This window comes from Mustela erminea, chromosome 5, assembly GCF_009829155.1.
Source record: "Mustela erminea isolate mMusErm1 chromosome 5, mMusErm1.Pri, whole genome shotgun sequence".
NCBI classification, from domain to species: Eukaryota; Metazoa; Chordata; class Mammalia; order Carnivora; family Mustelidae; genus Mustela; species Mustela erminea.
Window position 1 is genome coordinate 113,684,719 of NC_045618.1, and position 25,092 is coordinate 113,709,810.

A 25,092-nucleotide genomic window follows, 5' to 3' on the forward strand; every position below is an offset into this window, starting at 1 on the left:
AGATAAATCATTCTAAGATTCCCTTTAACTAGAAATGTATGGGGAGGAAAACTATCAAAAGGCAAATTGTATCTTTGGTAGAGAGTTCAGCTTAAAGGAGATGCATATCAAATATTTATCTGAGTGTTCAGTTTCTCCCTTTCCTTTTAATTCCCATTATCCCAGAATGCCTTAAAATAACCCTTTCATTTTAACAGTTTTTGCTTAGAAGCAGAATAAAGTTATTCTCAGTTCCATAAGCTATATAAACAGATTTTGTTTCTAAAATGAGATGAATTGGCATATAAATGAAAAATTTATTGTAGGCATCTGTATACAAGAGTAAGTATGTGAATGTCTTTTAATTCATTGAAACATTTCTAAATAGTTCAATAAGATGAAATATTAAAAACCATGTTTGCACTTAAGTGTTTTATTTAATAGTTAGAAAATGAGACATCATTCAAATGTCTGGGATAAGGATTTAATTAAATCATTAATACTTCAATGGGTATAATCTATATGATATATTACTCTTTAGAGAGAAAAGAATCCTGCATCCTTAATTATTAATGATAATCAGTGATATAAAGTAGAATATTCTAAGATATAACTTTTGGAATAATAATAAACTATTTTTCATATGAAAATAGACTTCATCCTATATTGGCACTTTTATAGCAAAAAGTAGGATATGTCAGATTCTTGAATTATAAATTAAGAATATATCATCATTTTCTATACATGGTACAAAGCAGAAGTATTCTGAACCCCAAATGAGTTTTTAGTAATTTTAAAAACAAAACTGTCATCTTGTGCCTTTACAAATTATTATCTTATAAGCAGAGTTTGCCTAATTTAATGACTTCAAAAGTTACTACAAATCCTTGGACTGATAATGTGTTGAGAATAATGACTAGAAAATAACACCACATAAAGAAAAAAAATATCTTTACATTTAAGAAGGTGTGAGATAGATTTTTTTAAAAAAAACATTTCCACAATGGAATATTACTCAGCCATCAAATAGAATAAAATCTTACCCTTTACATCGACCTGGATGGAACTGGAAGGTATTATGCTGAGTGAAATAAGTCAATAAGAATAACAATTATCATATGGTTTCACTCATATTTAGAATGTAAGAAATAGCGCAGAGGATCATAGGAGGAGGGAGGGAAAACTGAATGGGAAGAAATCATAGAGGGAGACAAACCATGGCAGACTCTTAATTGTGGGAAACAAAATTAGGGTTGCTGGAGGAGAGGCGGGTGGGGGGATGAGGTAACTGGGTGACGGCCATTAAGGAGGACAGGTGATGTAATGAGCACTGGGTGTTATATGCAACTGATGAATTACTGAACTCTACATCTGAAATTAATGATGTACTATATGTTGGCCAATTGAATTTAAATTGAGAAAAAGAAAAAATACTCAAATACATGAATCTAGTCAGAAGAATATTAAAAGTTAGGCTTAAGATTGAAAAACGTAAACATTTGAATTGAAAAGCATATTACAAAGTAATACCTTATTTAGATAATATAAATCAAGGTAAGTTTACAAAGTTGAAGCTAATTAAAGAGTGATGGGGTCCTGGAAAGTTTGAGTGTTGAAATATTCAGAGAAAAAGAACATAAACGCTCATGAAATAAAGACAAGTAAAAAGAAAAGAAAGGAGAGGAGTAAAAATGCCACAAAGCTACAAATTTTATGTTTTCATTTAGTCTATGTAGTGTGATAGTAAATTTCTATTCAGCTGTAAACATATACAAATAGATTTTGGGTAACCAAATATGTTAATTTTTTAAAGGCTTTGACAAAGAATAAAAGGGAAGATGACTTATGAAAACAGACTATTGACACATAAGCAAACTAGGAATTAGATAATGAAGTAAAAGGAATGTGATAGTTTTAAGTACTTGCTATGATAACATAAAATAAAAGGATGTTTATTTGAAGTAGAAAAAATTAAGGGAAGAGTTATCACTTAAAATATGTTTTAAATAAGTTTAAGAAAAATATCTGAGTCAAGTCAGAAAGTCATGTGTTTTAAAGAATGATTTTTAAATGTTTAACAATTTTCTGAATGCTGAAATAAGACTAATATGAAATAAGATCAATATAAATAATGGATTAGATAGTTGTGATTTTATAGATTTTTTTAAGATCAGCATTTTCATTGCAGTCTTAGTTCTGAACAACTGTTCTTATATTTCTGATGAAGTGTTTTGGGGCTTTTTTTTGCTTTTTTATATTCATCAAATTAATGCTATAACTCCGGGTTCAGCAAACTAAATCTCCTGGGCCAAATCCTGTTTCTCTTTTGTGGGCCACAAGCTAGGAATGATTTTTGCATTTTTAAATGATGGGAGTGACCAAAAGAATGTCATTTCACAGCATGTAAAAAGCACATGAAATTCAAATTTCAGTGTCCAAAAATAAAGTTTTATTGAAACACAGCCACATTCATTCATTTGCATATAATCTATGGTTGCTTTTGTGCTACGAAAGTAAAGATGAGCAGTCACAGTAAAGACCATATGGCACGCAAAGCCAGAAATGTTTACTATCTGACTGTTTACAGAAAAGTTTGCTGAGACCTGCTGTAACAAGCTAGTGTGTCAAAATGACAGTAACAGAGAAGTGATTACAATAGAGACTCTGTAAAATTATCTTCATTTTAGAGCTTGAGGAAAAGAAAGCTGCTGATTTTAGGGGGATGGTTTCAGATTATTCTGCCTGGAAGCTTATGTCTAAAAGAGTTAATACCCTGAAATCTTCTATCTTTACATTTTTAGTCATCTGTTTGCCATTGTTTTATCATACACACACACACACAAAGTAAACTCACCATGGGATTAACATTAAACCCCTCAAATATAGAACTGTCATATAGATAAACTATAGATTATAAATTACTCTTTGTTGAGGAGCACCCCTACAGAGATTTAGGGTAAAAAGATAAATTCCAATCTTGTTCTCTCAAACTTTTAAAATATGTATTTTAAGAGTATATTTGCTGCACACCACATTTTTCTGTTTATTGCTTCAATATATCTTATTAAAGATAAGACCATCTTTTCATACGTAACTGCACCAAGAAATCATTCTGTCTACAGGAAATTTTGTACAACTGGCAAAGACACCCTGACAGGATCAACCAATATGTCTTATCTTAACAGCACTTGAATATCTAGAAGGCATCTGCATTGAATCAGTCAACCCTGACTAAAGTAAGGAAGAACAGCAAATAAGCATTCAGTAGTTTTTAAATGAGTAAACATCAGTTTGTCTATATACTCTACTTTCTCAGGCAATTTTTAGAGTCTTTTATAGATTATTTGAGCTTCCTAATAAGTCTTCCTTGTGTGATGTTTTGGCACTTGCCCATATTAATAATATGCATTTGTTTACTCTTCAATTTACAATAATTATGTATCATCCTGAGTGTCTTGGTAGATGATGTATCATAAATATGACCAGACTACAGTAATGATGAAGATGACAGTAAATCAACTTTAGTATTATCTGTTTGGAAAACAGGCCAATTTTGCTACCTTTCACTTTGTTAGAATTTGCTTAACTTGCAAGTTAATACAATTCTGAGATTTCACTTCTACCGAATAACAAAAATCTATCTGTTTTTAGAACAGAAAAAAAATCTCATCTAATACTTATAAAATCTCCTTTAGTAGCTAAGACATCACAGAAGTGGGAATGACACACACTGTGAGATGTTTAATGCTTATTGAAGAATTGCCATTGTCAGAATTGACTTTAATACAAAATAAGGTACTAATAAAAGATCTCCTTGGCAAGTAAATTTCCCTAATAACAGGAAATGGAGAAGTGATGAGGGAAAAAAGATAAGACTCAAACTGTTTGGAAAGATAAAGTTTTTCAGTTTTATGGATATACAGAGACAGAACAAACGTGCATAGCAACGTTTTCTTAGAATTAACACCTTGCTGAAGAAAATTAGATGTGTATATAGTTGGAAAAAAAATTTAATTTCTTATATGTATAGAATTTACCATATTTTAGGAAGTACCTCAAAGTAACCTTTTAAGTAGCAGTGGTAACATTTTATCACAGATCTTTGTGATAGTAAATATAAAACCTTCTCAACATTATTTCACACAGTTCAGTGTTTTAAATATAGAAGAAAAAGAGTTTGTATATTCATTTATTCATTAAACACTTACTGAGCACCTACAACAGTTTGCTGTGCTCAGTGGTAGAAATACAATTGAACAAATCAGATAATAAGGGCATTTCTGATTCCTCCACTGTGCCATTTTCTATATCTTCATTTCCCCCACCCTACCTTTGCATTTTGTAACTTCATAAAGAATTTGTAAGTAGAGAATGCATACTTAAAAATTTAACTCACCTGGTATTATTAACAACCTAATGAAAGAAGAGGCCAGAGAATTGAACATGGCAGTGTGACAATCTATAAAGTAATAATAGGAGAGAAAATTATCAATTCAAAGCATGAAGATTAAACATTTTTTGAGTATAAAACAGCTGTTTTAAAAAAATCAGTAAAGCATTCTGATAGAAGATAGACTTGGACAAGAGTTTTGTGTTTCAATTTTTGCCTCTTATGGTGTTTTTATTGATATATACATTAATGTATCATATATACATACATGTGCATATATGAGTATGTATATGTATGTGTATACACACACACACACATATGAAGATTCAGTAGTACTGTGAATGGAGTAATAGGAACAGGACATCAGAATCAGAACACTGAGCTGGCTTTGGTGCCCTCTTTAAAAAGCAAGATGAAGATGTACAGTAGAGTTCTCATCTTATAAATAACCTCACATGTAGTTTTCTAGTGGTCCTAAACCAATGAAGATCAGTGTAATACTACAGGAGAAAAATGAGCATCTCCTCAGCAAGATCATACCAGATCTGATCAGAGGAAGTCATCTCTCTCATGGATTTTTTTTTTTTTTTTTTTTAGCTCGGTATTCTTTTTTAATCACAAGGTTCTCCAATATCTTGAACCTTGAGATTTCCAAACTCAGGTGTCTGCTTATAAGGCTGTCTTGTTATCTGGCAAATGTGTTGGTGATGGAGCAATCTAATCTTCTGAGACCCTTACTATGCTATCATTTCCTCTTTAACAGTGTTTTCTTTTCCCCACTGCAAAACCAGGCTCGGCTTCCCTCGTGCTCATCTACCTATAGTGTATCTGAGGTATAATTTGCACGTGTTATCTTACATGGTCAACAACATGCTCGCCCTCACCATTTTTCTTATTTTATTTTCCTTTTGCCTTAATTTATTTTGCCTTGCACTTTGCACTTGGCTGAAAGGGATAAGGGTACCAAAGGGGGAAAGTTAGCAGTTTCGGAAGGAATTTTCTATGTTTTTATACTGTACTGTTTTCTGAGTAACTTTGGAGGGAGAGGGTAGTCACTGTATCATGTTGAAATGGTTAAAGTCTAAATAGCCAACTTGATTGTTACCACCACTTTAATTCCATAAAAATTCCTTTGAGCCAGGTAATTTGTCATTAAATATTGGCTAAAGACAAAGATTCTGGTTTAGAGGCCTGTATAGGTCTCTCTGGTAGCTGAAGATGCACAATGAATTAATGACAGTCTTGTCCCATTAACTATAGATACAGCATCCCAAATTGGCTATTAAATGAAAAGTTAATATGATTCCCCTGTTTTTATGTAAAAGGGAAGACTCATTCCTTTTTAGAAAACTGATTAGGTCACTTGGGAAAATAGTTTTCTTAAGTGATACTCGTATTTGTATAAGGTTCTTGTAGTCTGGAAGATTAATTTTATAATCACTAATGAGATTCATGTTCTTTTGACAAACTATTTTATATGACATTTGAACTATGTTTTTTGCCTTTTTAAGGGCCTAATTTCTTATTCTTACTGTGTAAAACCATATCATATCTGTTTCTGTTTTTGTGAAACAGATTCATTGAAATATTAACAGATTTTGAATATACTTTAAATCTACTTTCCAAAGCAGGGGGGCACTGTTGAGTAACTAAGAGAAAAGAGTATTTGTGCCTCAAAATACGGCTATAAATAAAAGTAATATCCTGTGAATTTTAAGATTCTAATTTTTTCCAGACAAAATATATTTCTACACATATTTAGTATTGTTAACTTCATTCTGATTGCAGAAATATCTCAAAAATGTCATGGCACTATCTAAAGTACCAGGTAGTATATGCAGAACCACAGACAGGATAACAACATCTTTTGACTTTAGAAGGAATAGCTTGATCAAACCACTGGCTTCACAAGGTTGAATGAATTGAATAAAGAGTTTTACAACCATCTTCTTTAATTTTTTCCTTTGCAAGTTACAGCTGTTTTAGATTTTTTTCTCTTAAACTTGATTTTGTAGAGAATTAATTTCTTCTTGAAATACATATCTGTAGGGAAAAGAAAGTAATGAAAAGCAAATAAATGACTTGTGATATCAGCAGACATTTAAGAGACAAGGTTAATATCATCTCATCACCACATTTTCCATAGGTCTTTTCTTAATTCCCCAGAATTATGATTCCCAGTGTAAAAAATATATAACCCATTTCTTTCTGACACTTCATCCAGGCAATTCTCCATTTTCCATGAGAGTGTATAAGAAGTCTACCATTGGCATCATCTTCAATCACAGTCTACAGCATCCATCAGGGTATTACTTTCTCTGTGACAGCATGTATGCAGGAGGGTTCTCAGGTTGGAATGTGGAACTGGCTTCTGGGGGGATGGGATTGTGTATGCTGTAGCATTTGCTCCATAGCATTCAGCTCTTAAATGAACTCTGGCTTTATCTGGATTTGTTACTTTTCATTGTGACACTTTAGCTTTATTTATTTGTCATAAAATGTGTTTCTCTTTTTGTCATTTGTGGTAGGGTTTTTATATTCCCAATGACACATCTCTGTGGACTTCATAAGTGGTATTTATGTTTAATTTATGATGCTATAAAGACCAATAAGACCATGAAGAATGGCTTAGGGAATCTAATATTCATGATAACACTTCAGGCAGAATAACTTTCCATAATTTTTTCTACTTCATCTTAAATTGGTGAACAATTGTTTTGTAAAATTTTAGACTATGAGTCTTAATAATTAGAATTTCAATAAATGTCCTGATATTTCAATTTTTCATATGGAAGCCTCTTGATGGGATTGTTGGTTAGCTGTATTTTTTATTTTATAGCATCAGTGGAGGTAGCCAAACTTTCCATGATTCAATCTCTTCTTCCCTAACATTTATACCATCTTCACTGACCTTAGTACTAAAGGAATAATTCTCCGGAATCCAATGTAGCACACTGGCTTTATCAATTTCATGTCACTTTCTTCTGTATCATTCATAAGACCAAAAAATAAGCCATGTTCAAAAATGAGTCTAACCGTGAGTTATTCAAGAACAAGATAATTTCTAACCTTACCTGACTGATACTACTCAGCAAATATTACTCCATGTAGTTGATTGCCCCTTTGTAAAAATTACTTCTTTTACTATATGACAGGCTCTGTGTTTGACATCTCATTGATCTTATTTCAGTTAGTCTTCACACAAGCTGTTTAGAGAAGATATTAGGGTCATCCTGATTTTATAAACCAGGAAACTGATCTCAGAGAGGTTAGATATCTTGCCTTACATCATAAAGTTTCCAAATGAGTGTCAGAAAATTGTTTTTTTCTTAAATACCCATGCTTTCTGCTGTTCAGGAGTTATTAAAAGCCGTCAGCTCTGCATGGCATGCAATAATAGCCTTGTATTTTCACAGTATATATTTACCTGGTTCAGGCTGATGATATAGTTTTTGGTTTTATCTTATGAGAGGATTTAGATGTACCTATAAGATACAAAGCTTTAATGCAGGAAATACTACAAAGACCTTCCTCTTATAATCTATTATTCTTATTTTTCTTATATTTGGTCATTCAATAAGTATATATTGAATACCTACTATTTCTTCTTTAAATGTAATTATAATCTGCTGGCTGTGTCTTGACCTTTGGACCTGGCTTCACATTTAGAATGCTTAGAATACCATGAATGTAATGAGGTCAATGTCACAGGTTCTACATGATTGTTCATCCCCTCAAATAAAAAGAAAGAAATCACCTTTCAAATTCCCAACTAATCTCAGTTTTGCTCCAGCATTGTTCCACCAGTGTTCATTTTTTAATATCGTTTGAAAAAATTGCTTCAGAATTCACTTAGTTTAGACAAAAGCCAGAATTAGTATGATCCCCTTGTAGAGATAGTGCTCTTTGACTTATTTAAAAAGCTGAAATATATACTAGATATAAATCTTTTATGATTTGTAACAGTAAAAAAAAAATTGAAGACTTTAAAACCCTATCTTTAATGTCTTAGATTTCTCATTAGCAAGGCTGATTTAGATAATTTAAAATTTTGAAGGTAAATTGATTTTTACTATTGTGTGGACACATACCAAGATTTGATTTAATTTTTTTAAGATTTTATTTATTTATTTATTTTGAGAGAGAGAGAGAGAGAGAGCGAGAACAAGCAGGGGGGAGGGACAGAGGAAGAGGGAAAACCAGGCTCCCTACTGAGTGGAGATCCTCTTGAAGGACTTTATCCCAAGACCCTGGGATCATGACCTGAGCCAAAGGCAGATGCTTTACTGAGTCACCCAGGTGCCCCAATTTTATTTTTATTTTAATGCTTTAAAACTTTTAGGTACCTAAAGAAACACTGGCATTTTTAAGTTGTAGCATGCAAAACAGTTGCCCTTTGAAGCCAGCACACTTTTAAAACACTATTTCTGATCTAAACAAACCTTGGCTGACTGAAAGTTTGGGCCTTCTGCAAATGTAAACTTCAGTTGAATTGCAGATAGCATATCTACATAGTCAAGGGTGGAGGGAAAGCCGGAAGGGAAGGAAGAAAACTGGATTTTAAATACTGCAACATTTCCTCCTTAAAAAGCGGGGGGGAGACATTCTTGAACCATCAACAGGACTATAAACTTCTCCATTGGAAGAAACTAATAAAATAAAATAAAGATTCTACACTGTGAAATGATCACCTCAGATTTTCTACTTCATAAAATCTCACTTAGAAAAACTATTAATAATCAATTTATTATTTATTTCAATGTAGTTTTCTGTGGTGTCCCACTCTTTCCTGTCACTCTTATGTTTACTATTTTCATTCTGTTTGTATATAATACTTGGGAATTTGGAGATAATGTGAAGAAATCTGTTAGAATTGAAATCTTTTAATACACTACAACTTCTGCTCACCAAAGTTTCATAACTCCTACCTCACTTTTGAATTTTTAAAAAGTAATCAGAGTGGAGAGAGGGGCAAGATGGCAGAGAAGTAGGAAACCCTGTTTCAACTGGTCCCCTAAAGTAAGCTAAATATCTACCAGAACACTCTGAACACACAGGAAATCAGCCTGAAATATAAGACTATATACCTCTGGATCTCTCCAGGGGCAGAAGACATCAGTGGAAAGGTAAGCAGAGTGGGAACGCTTGGACTGATATCAGAGGATAAACAGAAGGGGGAAGGAGCCACCAGAAGCAACCCATTGGAAAGTAATACCCCAATATGGAAGTGCCCTGTGGTTGGGGACCAGCATTAACTTGGTGTCTGGTTAAAAGCACTCAAAAAGAGCAAAAGATTTTAAGGTGCAACTGGTGGAATCAGATACCAAGACGCATGATACTGGCAAAAAAACAGACACACAGACCAGTGGAACAGAGTAGAGAGCCAAAATATGGACCCACAACTCTATGATAAATAATCCTCGACAAGCAAGAAAAATATACAATGGAAAAAAGACGGTCTCTTCAATAAATCGTGCTGGGAAAATTGGACAGCTATGTGTAGAAGAATGAAACTTGACCATTCTCTTACACCATACACAAAGATAAATGCAAAATGGTTAAAAGACCTCAATGTGAGGCAGGAATCTATCAGAATCTTAAAGAAGAACATAGGCAGCAACCTCTTTCAAGACATGTCTCCAAAGGCAAAGGAAAAAAAAGCAAAAATGAACTTTTGGGACTTCATCAAGATAAAACGCTTCTGCACAGCAAAGGATACAGTCAACAAAACAAAAAGGTAATCCAAGAATGGGAGAAGAACTCACAAATGACACTACAGACAAAGGGCTGATATCCAAGATCTATAAAGAACTACTCAAACTCAATGCTCAAAAAACAGATAATCATGTCATAAAATGGGCAGAAGACATGAACAAACACTTCTCCAAAGAAGACATACAAATGGCTAACAGACACATGAAAAAATGTTCATCATCATTAGCCATCAGTGAAATTGAAATAAAAAACACTTTGAGATACCACCTTACAGCAGTTAGAATGGCCAAATATAACAAGACAGTAAACAACAAGTGTTGGAGAGGATGTGGAGAAAGGGGAACCCTCTTACACTGTTGGTGGGAATGCAAGTTGGTACAGCCACTTTGGAAAACAGCGTGGAGATTCCTTAAGAAATTGAAAACAGAGCTACCCTATGACCCTGCGATAGACTACTGGGTATTTACCCCTAAGATACAGATGTAGTGAAAAGAAGGGCCATCTCTACCCCAGTGTTCAGAGCAGCAATGGCCACAATCGCCAAACTTGTGGAAAGAGCCAAGATGCCCTTCAACAGACAAATTGATAAAAGATATGTTCCTATATACAATGGAATATTATGCTTCTATCAGAAAGGATGAATACCCAACTTTTGTATCAACATGGATGGGACTGGAGAAGATTATGCTGAGTAAAATAAGTCAAGCAGAGAGAGTCAATTATCATATGGTTTCACTTACTTGTGGAGCATAAGGAATAACATGGAGAACATTAGGAGAAGGAAAGGAAAAGTGAATTGGGGGAAATTGGAGGGGGAGATGAACCATGAGAGACTGTGGATTTTGAGAAACAAACAGGGTTTTGGAGCAAGGGGGTAGGTGGGGTGGGGTTAGGTGAACCTGGTAGTGGGTATTAAGGAGGGCACCTATTGCATGGATCACTGGGTGTGGTGCATAGACAATGAATCTTGGAACACTGAAAAACTTAAAAAGAAAATAAAGATGGTTTAAGAATTTTTTAAAAAGTAATTAGAGTATATAAATTGTTTGGATCCAAATTAGAAAATTGGTGGGGGCAGGGTGTGCCTGGGTGGTTCAATTGGTTGAACATCTGACTCTTGATTTTGGCTCAGGTCATAATCTCAGGGTTGTGAGATCAAGCCCCATGTCAGGTTCGGCACTGGGCATGGAGCCTGCTTAAGATTCTCTCTATCCTCCCTCTTCCTCTGCCCCTCCCCTAACAAACAAACAAACAAATAAATAAATAAATAAGAAAATAAGTACATACTTTCCTCTGGCATCCAAATAAGTGACCAGCCATAAAGATAATGGGAAAGCATATTTGACGGGAATATTTGATAAATCTATCTAATCAAAACCTTCTTAGAAAATAAAAGAATTGATTGACTTTTTTTTTTTAAATGATAGGTACTTCTGTCTACTTGAGCATACATTTTTAAATTTCCATGCTATAAAGACTTTTTACAACTATTGTAGTTGACACTAGTGAATTTCTACTTATCCTCATACACTGCCTCATCTAACAGTGATCATTTGAAATATAGAAGAGGTCATCAGTGAAAATAAGGCATGAGAATTTTACAGTTTAAGATGAGGAAATAATGCGTGAATAACGAGGTTAGTAAGTTTTTTAAGTATCGTAAGACCAAGATGGAGGCTATGCGTATCTTCAAGAAAGAATAGGAAAAGAGAATCAACCCTCCTTTTAATTCTTCTAATACCTATAAAGAACTTGTAGCCAGATCTACCTTCAAATCTCAGCTTTCATAAAACAGTGAACTTGGCAAGCCAATAGTAGGCACTCAAAAAATATTTAGGAAATGGTAGGTGAATACTTAAATCATTAGTCAACTTTTCTAAAATTTGTAACATTTCTACATCTGAGTTTCAGGGAGAATTGTAATTATGAAAATCTAGTAGACTCCCTGGGACCTGGTAAGCATTAATTTATTGCTCTTCTTGATTCCTTAAGCTCTAATCACCTCACACTTGGATTATTACAGTAGCTAAACAATTGGATTCTCTTTGTTAGTCCTTCTTTCTTCTTGAGTCAAACTAATCTTCCCAAGCACTACTTTAATTCCCATCAGTTATCTAATCAAAAAAGCTATAATAGCCTCCCTCTGAGCTGTTGTATCAAGAGTAAGTGTCTTTCTGCCTCTCTCCCAACATCCTTTATACTTTATACTTTATACAGCCGCTAATTATCTAACATTATTTTCCAGTGACCAACTCCTCCCAGTTTGCCCAGGACTTTTACTGATTTTAGCACTGAGAGTACCACTTCTGGTTTAAAATTAGAAGTTCTGTACTCCAGGAACCCCCTCAGTCCCTGTCATATAAGACAGTTGGGAGTTTTTCCCCGTAATGTACCTACCAACCAGTCAAGGGGGCCCTTCTTGTTATACTCTATTTCTTCTTTCTTCTTGGCCATTATTTGTGCTACTTTGTCATTCTGAAATGCCCTCCTACATTTCATAGCTCCACTCTACCTTCCTCCAGAAAACTCCTACTTACTGCTAATCATTTTGCTATACTGCTTTTCCTCCTGCCTATTTGACTACTTTACTGCCATTCCTTACATGTTGATAATCAATTTGATGCACTCTCAGATTCTCATTTCATTTCTCACTATGTATCTGCATTGTCCAGCACAATAGCTGGTAGCCACACGTGGCTTTAAATTTAAATTAATTTAAAATTTAGTTCCTTATTTGCAGAAGCCACACTTCAAATTCTCAGTAGTCAATGTGGCTAGTGGCTACTGTATTAGAAAGCATAGATATACATTTTTATCACAAAAAAAAAAAAACTTCATAAAATCAACCATTGTGGGCGCCTGGGTGGCTCAGTGGGTTAAGCCGCTGCCTTCGGCTCAGGTCATGATCTCAGGGTCCTGGGATCGAGTCCCGCATCAGGCTCTCTGCTCGGCAGGGAGCCCGCTTCCCTCTCTCTCTCTCTGCCTGCCTCTCCATCTACTTGTGATTTCTCTCTGTCAAATAAATAAATAAAATCTTTAAAAAAAAAATCAACCATTGTTATAATTATGATCATCACTATTCATCATCATTACTACTTATATTTATATAGATATAGAGAGAGATTTATATAGAATTATTAAGGATAACTCTAGGAACTTCATGTATATTACTGTCACATATCAATGTCACTGTTTGGTATCTACCTTGGCATCAACCAGCTACAGCTCACATCTCTCTCCAAAGTTATAAGCACCTTGAACATAACTCAGCCCCCAAATTTGTTCCTTCATGCTCTATTTCAATATATAACACTATGCAATGACTCAGACTAGAAATCTGAGTGTTATCTTATATCCCTTATGAACAGTCATAACCTAAATCCTATAGATTCAGCCTTTTTGTAGCTCTGGAATCTATGCCCTTCTCTCTAGAACTACTTTCAATGATTTAATTGGACTTCTCATCTGAATTACAGGATTAATCTCCAAACTAGTTTCTCTACCCTCATCATTTATTCCATGACTATCTCTAATCTATCTTTTCATTGCTTACCAGAATTAACTTGCTAAAATGTTAATGCAAACACACCATTCCCCATTTAAAGTTTTTCAGTGGCTCTCCATAACCCTTAGGAATTGGCCCTTAGTTACCTCATTGACTATTCCTCTTATCACCCCCTATTATGGTTAAAATGAGCTTCACCCACACTTTTTTTTTTTCCATTTCCCAGTTGCCGCGATCACTCATATCTGTGAATTACACTTGCCTTTTTCTCTGATTTTTTTCCCCTTTTCTTCACCTAAGTTATAATTGTCCCTTAAAATTCAGCTTATATATCCACGTTCCAAGAAGTCTTTCCTGATAATTTTCACCCAATTCCTGCCCCCATCTGAGTTGGGAGCATCTCATGCATATCCCCATAGCAGTTTGTACTAACTTCTGTAACTGCATTTATAATCATGTGTTGTAATTATATGTTTACTTAAACTGTTTTGATCTATTATATTGTGAGCTCCTGGAGACCAGAGTTTGCTTTTTTTTATTTTTTTTTTTGAAACCTGTCAGTCAGAAGCTAGATCAATTTGAGGCAAACAGTAGGTTTCAGTAAGTGTGGGTTGAATGAGTTATTGAAGGAATGACATTTCATTATCCCCTAATGGGTATATTTATAATAGCATTCACTCTGTTAATTAGATTATGAAATTTGGTTAGGTAAAGATACTGGCTTAGCTCATTTTGGGTTTTATTTCTTTTCTCCATCTAGCACACAGTAGCATTTATTAAACACATTGACCAGATCATGAGTTAGAACCCAGTTTCAAATATCACATTATATTCAAATAAGATGTACATGCATTTTTCTAATTCCAGAAAGTATATAGTAATATAGGTCAGTACTTTCTAAAACATTTTAATTCTACTCTGCCTGACTTTTCCTATAGTATCTCTGATATTCCATTTTTTAAATAAATAACAGGGGAAACAGCTTAATTTTTCTTGAATGTGGGCTGAATAGTATCAGTTACTCCAATCTCTACAACTCTAAATCCTTATTGATCTTCGATTATAGGAGAGAAGAGAGTTCTCAAACTGTAGAATTGACTTTTACTCCCTGTTGTTGAAACCTGAAGTTTACCTAGAGCAGGACAGCTTTATTCCCTGTGACTCCAGTCAGTCCCCTTGACATCCTGTTTGAAAAACACTGGGAAATAAAGTCTGTAAAAAATCATGCTCTCATAAATTCAGTTAGGAATTCATATGGGAATCAGAATTGGTACACAAATATAGAAAGCTGAGGTTTATTGTTAGCCAATAGGAAGTATTTCTTAGTTAGCTTTAAACAAAACTGAAGTCAGAATCTAGTGTTACTGAGTAATATTTAAGTTGTACATAAGCCCTTGGTTAAAGCTTCTCCATCTGTTACCAAGACACAAAGGGAGTATTGACAGGCAAGTCAAAAGAAGGATCAATATATAAATTTCCAATGCTCTTTTTTGTTTTTATTGTTCTTATCCAGTGGTGAGGGAAATTGACATCAAAGTGAATTTTACGGGGCACCTGGATGGCTCAGTGGGTTAAGCCACTGCCTTCGGCTCAGGTCATCACCTCAGGGTCCTGGGATAGAGCCCCGCATCGGGCTCTCTGCTCAGTGGGAAGCCTGCTTCTCCTTCTCTCTCTGCCTGCCTCTCTGCCTACTTGTGATATGTGTCTCTCAAATAAATAAATAAAATCTTTTTTTAAAAAAAGTGAATTTTACTATTCACTGGGCTGATGCTCATCACTCTTTTTCTTCACGTGCCCATATGTACCACAGACCAGCATTTGTCTCCATTTCTCTTCTTAATTTCTTAACCCAATTGGCTCTTCTATATGGGAGGTAATACCAATGTATGCTTGCACAGCTTCCAATAGATTACATAGGTTTAATGAGTTCAAAATAACTCATGGTCATATCCTCCTTTGGTTCATACCCATAGATTTTTCAGACAGGTTTGGTTTACTACCAATACTGCTCTAATTTTTAAACATTCAGATAAATATCTTCTTGACTACCAATAATGTAAATTTTCCTTGCTTGTTCACACAAATATGCATTTGGGTATAATAAATTGTACAACCTAGATTTCAGCAAATGGATTGTCAGTTTTCTCTGATTACCTTTTTCCATCCTTTCAAAAACACTGCTAGATATTTACCCAAAGAATACAAAAGTACTAATTCAAAAGCATACATGCACCTCAGTGTTTATAACAGCATTATCTACAGTAGCCAAATTATGTTAACAGCCTAGATGTGCATCCACTGATGAATGGATATGGAAGATGTGTGTGTGTGTGTGTGTGTACACATACATACATATATACATATATATAATGGAATATTACTCAGCTATAAAAATCTTGCTGTGTGCAATGACATGGATAGAGCTAGAGTATTATGCTAAGTGAAATAAGTCAGAGAAAAATAAATACCAGATGATTTCACTCATATATGGAAGTTAAGAAACAAAACAAATGAACAAAGGGGATGGGTATGAACAAAGGGGATGGGGATGATGAGCAAACCAAGAAATAGGCTCTTAACTATAGAGAACAAACTCGTGGTCACCAGAGGGGAGGTGCTTGGGAGGGCAGGTGAAATAGGTGATGGGAATTAAAGAGTTCACTTGTGATGAGCACCAGGTGTTGTATGGCTATTTTGGATCAGTATATTGTATACCTGAAACTGTATATTAACTAATGGAATTTAAATAAAATTTATATAAAAATTTAAATAAATAAAAACTTTAAAAATAAATAAAATTCAATTCTATTCCCTCTACTACCAAAAAAAAAAAAAAAAAAAAGACTTCCTCTCTCAACCAGGAATCCTGATCCAAACCACTGAACAAGAAGTGATTTGTGTGGCTGTTTTCTCAAGCTCCTGTGGAGGTGCTGCCATTCTAGATTCATAGAAGAGAAGTTAGTTTATTACATATAGTGGATGTATAGGGCATTAGGGCTTAATTCTCTCCTAGAGTTGTTAAAGACACAGTAATTCTGTCTTTGCTTTTATGTAGTTCAGTACTACATTTGGGAATTTTTAACCCACTGAGCCACCCAGGAGTCCCTCTTTTGGGAATTCTTACTGCCTTTTTCTCTGATACTAAAATCTCTAAATAACCTCATGCATACCATGTGATTTTTTTTTTTTTATCTGAGAACGTGAAGGATGTTTTTATTTTAGAGGTTTTTTGTTTTTTTGGTTTTTTTTGTTTTTTAACTCCTGGGTTTTCCAAAAAAATTAAGAAGTTTAACCAGGTTCTCGCCATATTCTAAAGATGTTCATGCTTTGGCAGTTACTAATATTTTACTGGTTTTCTCATGGTATTGAAGCAAACTTCAATTCAGCATAGTACTTAAAAGTTGCAGTTTGGGCTACATTTGAATCCCAGCCCTTGCTCTGAAACCCAGTCCTGCCTCTTACTAGCTTTGTAGTATTAGGCAAGTTAACTTGTCTACACTTCATGTTCCTGTAAAATGGAATGATACCACCATTTTAGGGGACCTTAACTATTGAATGGCTACAGTGCCAGATGTGAATAAGTACGCAATGAGAATTATTATAATCAAAACTGATTATTATACCAAAAATCCAAAGGTCAAATTATTTTTAGTTTGAACTAACTGAAACATGTTATCTGCAACATATTTCACACAGTAAAATAAGTTTTGCATTATGGTTATTAGTCACAACCTGACTGAAAAATCAGGCATTAGCACACTATCAACTGGACCTAAATTTACATCAACATTTGTACCATTCCTGCCTTGCTTCTTTTTCCTACCTATTCTCAAAGTATATTGAATATGATATATAAGAACATCTATTTTTGAGATATGTCTTTCTTTTCATTCAGCCAGTTGACTCTCTTCTCCATTTTTTCTTGTCTTTTTCTCCAGAATCATAAGAATAGTACTTTTTAATTGTAATTGTTATTTTAGGATAGGAAAAAGTGTTTCTCCATCCTCGTAGGAGCCTGGTTGTGTCTAAAAATTAAACTGACAAAGACAGATTAATAGGAGAGAAGCATACCAATTTAATATAATGTTTAAGATTTATAGAGCCTTCATAAGGAAATGAAGACACAAAGAAATAGTTAAATGAGAGTGTTTTTATGCTAAGTTTGATGAAGGAAGGATAATCATCGAGAATTCTGATGGGGCGAAAGGTATGAGCTAAGGGTAGTAAACTGGGGGAAACTTGAAAGAGCTGTTTGTTTTGATTTTTCTCAGTGGTCCTCCATCTTGGAGATAAGGATGCTCCCTTCCTAAGGGTACAGAGAGGGCAATTCTTATGACCTGTTTTGGCAAAGGGCAGGGGAAGGACAGAGAGACCCTCTTCTGCCATTTTCTCAGAATTAATTTAAATTATTCAGCATGCTAAGATGCCATATTTTGGGGTAGCATATCCTGAATCCCATCATCCTATTGTCCTTGAATTCCATTATATTTTACTCTACAGACACCCACCAACTTATAGATGGGGCAAAGCAGTTTCCCATGAAAATAACTGTATAAATGGTGACCAGATTTCTAGACTAGTGTTTAAACTGAAATAGCAGTATAGTTTAACTGAATCAAGAGCCAAATAGACATATGTGAATTAATAAAGGAATCTGTGTATTATTTGTAATATAATTTCTTAGGAAAATGCACTTTAGCCTCTAATAGAATCTAGTCTACTGAAAGGCATTTTTATTCTGACAAATTCTGAATGGCAACAAAATCCTTTATCCTGTTTCTTTCCTCCAACATCTCAAATGGAGCATCGTCCTTAGAATATCCATTTACTAGGCGAGGGTAAAGGGAGAGGGAAACTGACATTTTGGGACAAGGACTTCTTCACAGCATCATCAGTCAGTGTTTGTTGAATGAATTTATAAGTTGGGTGTTGATATCAGAGGTTTATGCCTGTCTAGTTAAATTTCAATAAGCTTTCTATTGTGTGGTATTATTATTTCTACCACCTCTTTCTAGTGAATGCTATTATTTCTGACTTATTAAATGCCTTATTTGTCCTTATTATCTTGCAAATAAGATATAGATCTTTGAGCTAGATGAGCAAAGTAAAATAAATATATGACTGAATTAAAAGAGGTGATTCTTATTGCTTGGTCTATTCATGAGAAAGCTAATTCATCATGAATGTGGCAGACTTAGTGGTATAATTTTAGAGGAATTGGGTCTTGATTATGCTGTGTGCATTTTGCTTTCTACTTAAATGTTCAGTCAGAGGGCCACCTGGGTGGCTCAGTCAATGTTTGCCTTTGGCTCGGATCGTGATCCCAGGGTCCTGAGATCAAGTCCCTCATTGGGCTCCCTGCTCAGTGGGGAGTCTGCTTCTCCTCCCTCTGCCTTTCCCCCCTACTTGTACTCTCCCTCTCTCTCAAATAAATAGAATCTTAAAAAATAGATACATGAACATGGCCTCATGTTTTTATCTATACAGAGATTACATTAGTTATTCTAAGTTGGTAGTAGGCTTAGTTAATTTATTTACCAAGTACAGACCTCTTTGGAAAAGAGAGCTAAAGGCAAAGCGTGACATTACTCTTTATTAACATTATTTATGGGAGGAAATAGCAAATATTCACCCTTTAAATGTTATACACGTTTGAGTGGTATAGGAGACCCTGAAAGAAAGGACTCCAGTAAGCAGTATAGGTTAGAATAAATAACACATACCAAAGGAGATATAGTTTATATAAAATTATTTGGTATATTTTTAAAGTCCATTCAGTTGAATATAAGACATATTTTGAATCCTGTGGAATCCATTTTAATCATACTAATAGTCTTTACCATGTATTTTTAGCCACTTACTTGTGTTTATCTAATAAATGTTTCCTACCCAATTTTACAATTGCAGCTATCATTTTCTAAATGATATTAATCTAAAATATTTACAGTCTTCATAATCCTATGTGTACTATGCTTATTATTCAAGAGGTTTTTTAATATCCTTTTATCTTTTCACAGCATCTCTTTAAGACAGAATTTTCTCTTTATTCTCAATTTTAACAAAAATTATAGAATTAAGACTTATAGAGAAGTGTTGAGGGCTTTTCCACAAAATGTACCTATCATTATCATCAGAATGCTAAGCTGGAAATAAAAATGGAGAATATATGGTATCATTCTTTCCATTGGTTTTAAAGGTTCAACTTGTATAGTTACATATATATAACGTTAGTATTTGATAGGTATGCTCATTTTATCATACTTATTTACTTCTCTTCAGCTTGAATATTTTGGGAACCCAGTCTCATGGTTCAGTGACGTATTTTATATCCAGGAGTAAGTATCAATGCATTGGGTGATAAATTGAAGCCACATACAGCTTTTGAAATACATGTGCTTGCATCATTTATGAATCTATCTTTTAAAATGCTCTTGACTTAATTTTCATGTGACTTTTGTTACTACAGAAAGTGAAGAATTCTGAAAAATAGTAAGATTATTATACAAAATATTTTGTAATAACACAGAGCTGGATGTGTATTATACATAGGAAAACTAATATTGCATATATCCCTTGGAATTGAAAGGGCAGAAAAAGTAGGTATGTTGGTATTCAAATGTTTTGCAATTTAAGGGAACAAAAAGAATGAATACGAGAGGAAGGAGAGGGGAAAAAAAAGAAAGGCAGGGATGGAGAGAGAAACAAGCCCTGGTTTTTCATTCCCTTTTCTGCTTCAGTATTTAAAGAATAGGCAATTTTTTCTGACTTTCCCATCTTAAATAGTTCAGTGCACAAGCAGCAACTTAAAGAACAAGAGTGAATTCAGAAAAACCTTAAAGATATTTTTAGATTTCATATTCCATGAAACCCCAAAGGGTTTTAGATTCATATGGACTTTTATAGTCATAGTTTTCAACTATATTAGCAATTTTCCTTTTCTAAGTCTTCCTTAGGATCAGAAAAGAAGGGTCTGTTTTTGAAATTTTGTCAATGCCATTCTGTACTCAATATTACCTAGAATCATAAAAACTAGCTTGCTGCTTCTTTTTTAATTATTTTTTTCTCTTTAGCAATTTGCTATTATCCCAGCACACAGCAATTAAATCTAATTCTGTTTGGGCTACCATGCCTAAGTGTTCTTGTTAAGAAGCATGGCTTGAACTAATGCATGGCTCCTTGAGAAGGCTGCTGTGTATATTTGCACTAAAAGAAAAGTTCTTATAGCCATCTAGCCCTTTGAATTCAGTATTGAAGCTGCAGTAATTAATGGTGAACTTCTGTTCAGTGCTTGACAGAGAAGGGAGTTCCTCCGGAATAAAAGTGGGAACTGAGGCAGAAAATGGTCTTCTGCTGTCAGATGCTGCTAAATTAGTCGCAGGTACTTTTCAGTTATGGAGAAATGCATCCCTTCAAAGAATACACATGAGTGGGAGAGTAGGAAAGAAGGGAAAAAAAAGATGCCATTGGAATCTGCAAGAGGTTGTTATTAGGAAATACTGAGTCAATCTTCAATCTCAAATATTTGGCTGTGTCTGAGTACTTCGGGTCCAAGTAAGACTGATTTTAATTGTCTTGCCTTCAGATTTCACAGCCTCATCATTCAGCCTTAAATATATCAAACATGACTTAACCTCTTCATATCCATGATAATTCTAAACTTTTTTTAACAAACTTTATAGTCAGTCACCTTCAATATTTTAAATAGGATCATTGGTTTAATGGTCAAGTGATCAGCATCCTTCATTAGTAGCATTAAGCATTATCTTGTTTCATATATGCATGTTTAGTTACTGGAAGATAAACTAGATGCTATTTTGCCAAATGGGAGTTTTTTTTTTTCTTTTTTACCTTCACAGCACAGTTTCATCTCAAACAGGTGGAAACAAGTAAATGGTCCTGAAATTGAACATTTAATTTTTATATTCCTAAGTCATTTTTGTGGACAACAATTATTAAGTTTTGCTTAATTTATATCAGGATGTTCCCAATGAAAATTAATATAGTAATTGAACCAGACCAGACAGCTATCAATTACTCCAACCTTTGATATGTAGGTTAATAAAGTTTAAACAAACAAAAAGTGTTGTATGAGCGGAAGCTCAGCAGCATCTAAATGGCTTCCATTAGCCCATTTCTCTTTATACGTAGCAAATTTATCTCTAATCTCCCCAGGTCATATGTTTTAGAGCCATATAACACAGTTCAAAAGATAAAGGATAAGTCAAAATCATCTTGGCTCATTTATTCAACCTCACATGCCACCATAAAGCAAGGGTCTCTGTAGCCATTCTCCTTAATATATGTCAGTGACAGTAGCATTTCTAAAGTGTTCTTGGGCATATAAGGACCACTCTTTCAATCCATCTATATTGTTACCCTTTCACTTGCAATTAATTGACCGTTAACTTGCAGTTAACTAACTAACTTTCAGAAATAATTGAACTCTATTTCAAAGGCTTTGGTCTGAAACATTCCCCAGCTAGAATTACTTTCTTGGACTTTGTTTTACTAAGTCATTTATCCTGGTAGATACAGTCATGCTGTCATTGCTTTACGTTATGTTTGGAAACACTTTGGCTTCCTTTTAAACATCCCATCCACAAAGGGAAATTTTGCTGCTGCTCTTAAGATTAGTCATGATGTGATTCTGTCTTTTCTCTTACATACACACACACACCTTTTAGAATTTTATAAACTATGCATTTTGACTATGGCCTATTGACTTTAAAAGACAATTTCAGATCAGGAATGATACTGGTGTTTTTAAGGTCTGCCATGTGTTTTGAAAGTTAAAGAAATGTCAAGAGAATATCTATGAGTCCACATTTTGTTATTTATACCTCATTTACATTTAACTACTTTCTTACTGCAATTTCCTACACTTCACTTTTTTCTGTGCTTCTTTTCCCTTTCCTTGTGTGTATGTGTATGTGAGTGTATGCGTGTGTATTTTAACAGAAACTACCTGTCTTCTTTATCTCTAGTTGTTTCTTATTTTCCTTTTCCTTTTCAATGAATAATAACCCAACCCATCTCAGCCATTGAGGAAAGAGTATTATCCTTAATAATTGCTGTTAGAATAAATATATGTATCTCAGCTTGCTGTAATGGAACAAAATGGGATGAGCATAGCTGCTTTAGTGTTGGACTATGGTAACCCAACCATATACTGTGCCTAAATTCTAAGCCAACCCAACTCACAGGAATATGAGAGAGATAATCTAGATGAAACTAGGATAAATGAATTAAGTATAATATTTCTACCTATAAAATTTCTAAGTTATACAGTGACTCTGTGAAAAGACTATTTATAAAAAGAGTGTACATGCCCTTTTCACCTTGAGTTAAAAGATAATACTAACGAATCCAGGGTTATAGATTGGTAAAGCCGGTTAACTTTACAGCTGTTCTCTCATTATAGACTATAAACTAATCCTAAATATCTTATTGCAGATATGTATGCAGGGGAAGGCCAGAGGAAGGATGTGTTGATGGTTCAAAATAAATTCATCAAAAATTGAATGAGACTGATTTTAACAAAAAACATAATGGTCAGTCTGTGTTATACTAAAAGCTTTTTTAAATCAAATGTCTACCATTTTCAGTAGCAGCTTTTATTTTTCTTTCATTTTCAATAACTTTTGTCTTATTTTTCACATTTTCCATGAAGAATATAGATAAAGAGAAAAAAATCACTTTTGAACTTCCCCATGTTAATTGTTAAAATTTGATAGAAATAATAAGGAAAGTGAATTGAAGAAAAGAGAGAAGAAAGTAGAATTTCCTTAGAGAATAAAGAATAAAGCATACGTAGAAAGAATAATTATCACCAAAGGATTCCCTATATGGAAAAAATTTTAAGAATAGCTAGTGTATAAGAAATTTAAGAGTTGGAAATCTCTGGTGAATTAGTTTCTGCAGCTTTTGACTTCATTGTATTCCTCATTTAACAACCGAGCAATGCAGGGCACAGCAAAGCTACCTGAAGCAACCCTCAGAAAGTTAGAGGAAGTAAATTGTTTAATGATGAAACTGTCAGCATTCTCAATTAATATACACTTAGTGAATGAAAAAAGCAATGAAAAATACATGGCTTGTAGACATTGGCGTTATGTTTATTCTTGGACAAGAGGGCAGAAGACTATCCAAATGATCCCAAATTCCAAATTTGAGAAATCTGTGTGAAAACGTTTATGGGTATTGGCAGCTTCATGTAAATGTCCTTTGGTGAATCAGTTCCCTTTTATCTTTTTTTTTTACAGTTTTCATTTTTTAATGAAATATATAATAGAGAATGAATAACAAACACCCATACACTGACCGGCTAGATTTAACGAATCTTCATGTTTTATTGTAGTTTCTTTAGATCTTTGACCTTGTTTTTAATAATTAAGGAATTATGACAGAGTTCAAGTTCCCTTTGCATAGAATTTTTATTATTTAAGAATAATACATTATATGGTAGAAAATTAGAAATATATTCTTTGCCTATATATGACATATACTAGCTCTGTATTTGAATAGTGCTATATTTGTCAGGATCCCTTTTGTTTCTGTAACAATCTGATATGTTCCTGCTTATATTTATTTTTAAAGTAACACTGTTTAGTGGCATGATTTCAGTGATTTTTGGTATGTGCTAGTTGAGATAAAATACACACATACAGATACTATATGTATATATATATATATATATAGTTGAGGAGGGAAATTTTTCCTTTATCTTTCAAGGGTTCCTTTGGCTGGTCTAAGAATTAAATTGACATGAGACAGATTAACAGGAGAAAATTTTAATTTTGTACATAAGAGAATCTCATACATGAGAGGTTCAAAGACAGGTAAAATTAGGGTATTTATGCCATTCTGAGGTAAGAAATTGGAGGGGGTTTGGGCTTCAAAAGAAAGGAGGGCAATTCACAGGGAAATAAGAAAAAGAGCAGATGTTTCATAATACTTAGTGTTTGCCCTCTTGTACAGATAGGTCACTTATATAAAATTTATGTGTGGTAAAAAATTCTCATTCTGGGAAAGACACCCAATTTAAATTCTTCTAGGTAGTTAAGGAAGGAGCAGGCATTTCTCTTGAGCCCGCTGGATCTTGACTGCCTTCAGCTCAAAATAGTCTACATGCGTTAAGTGGCACACTTTGAAGATATTTGTTTGAACTCCTCTATAAGCTACTTATATACTAAGTATACTTGTGTATGTGTGTTCTGTATACACACACACACACTAAATATATGTGATTATTTTCCTGTTTATTGTGTTGAGACAGCCATAAAATAAACTAGCCAGAAGTAAGCAATATATCTCAAAAACTGCTCTTACTGACCCCAACCAAACCATAATACCATAATTTATACTAGAAATACATAGGAAATCAAAAGGAACAAAACAGGAATACAAAAGTAACAAAAGCACTAACACTGAACCAAAACGCCCCTTGGCATTATTAATAACATTGTTCTGTTCCAAAGGAAGCATAATGTGATTTAGACATGGG

The 25,092-nt window shown here is 34.0% G+C and overlaps 1 protein-coding gene and 1 long non-coding RNA gene across 15 annotated transcripts in view; one reads left to right on the plus strand and one right to left on the minus strand.

The window, feature by feature from the left end:
- The window catches only part of GPHN (gephyrin), a 641,293-nt gene that overhangs the window by 459,574 nt on the left and 156,627 nt on the right, over positions 1–25,092 (plus strand). Inside the window, exon 10 of one of the 13 annotated variants that reach the window (XM_032344543.1) lies at positions 5,161–5,202. The exons of the other annotated variants lie outside the window; for them this stretch is intronic. Coding sequence (XP_032200434.1) covers positions 5,161–5,202 — 42 coding nt within the window. The remainder of the gene's footprint in view (positions 1–5,160; positions 5,203–25,092) is intronic. 13 annotated transcript variants of the gene reach the window in all.
- Positions 4,945–25,092, minus strand: part of LOC116591546 — a 50,491-nt gene continuing 30,343 nt past the window's right edge. For both annotated transcript variants that reach the window (XR_004286045.1, XR_004286046.1), the window contains exon 3: positions 4,945–6,412. This is a non-coding gene — a long non-coding RNA (uncharacterized LOC116591546). The remainder of the gene's footprint in view (positions 6,413–25,092) is intronic.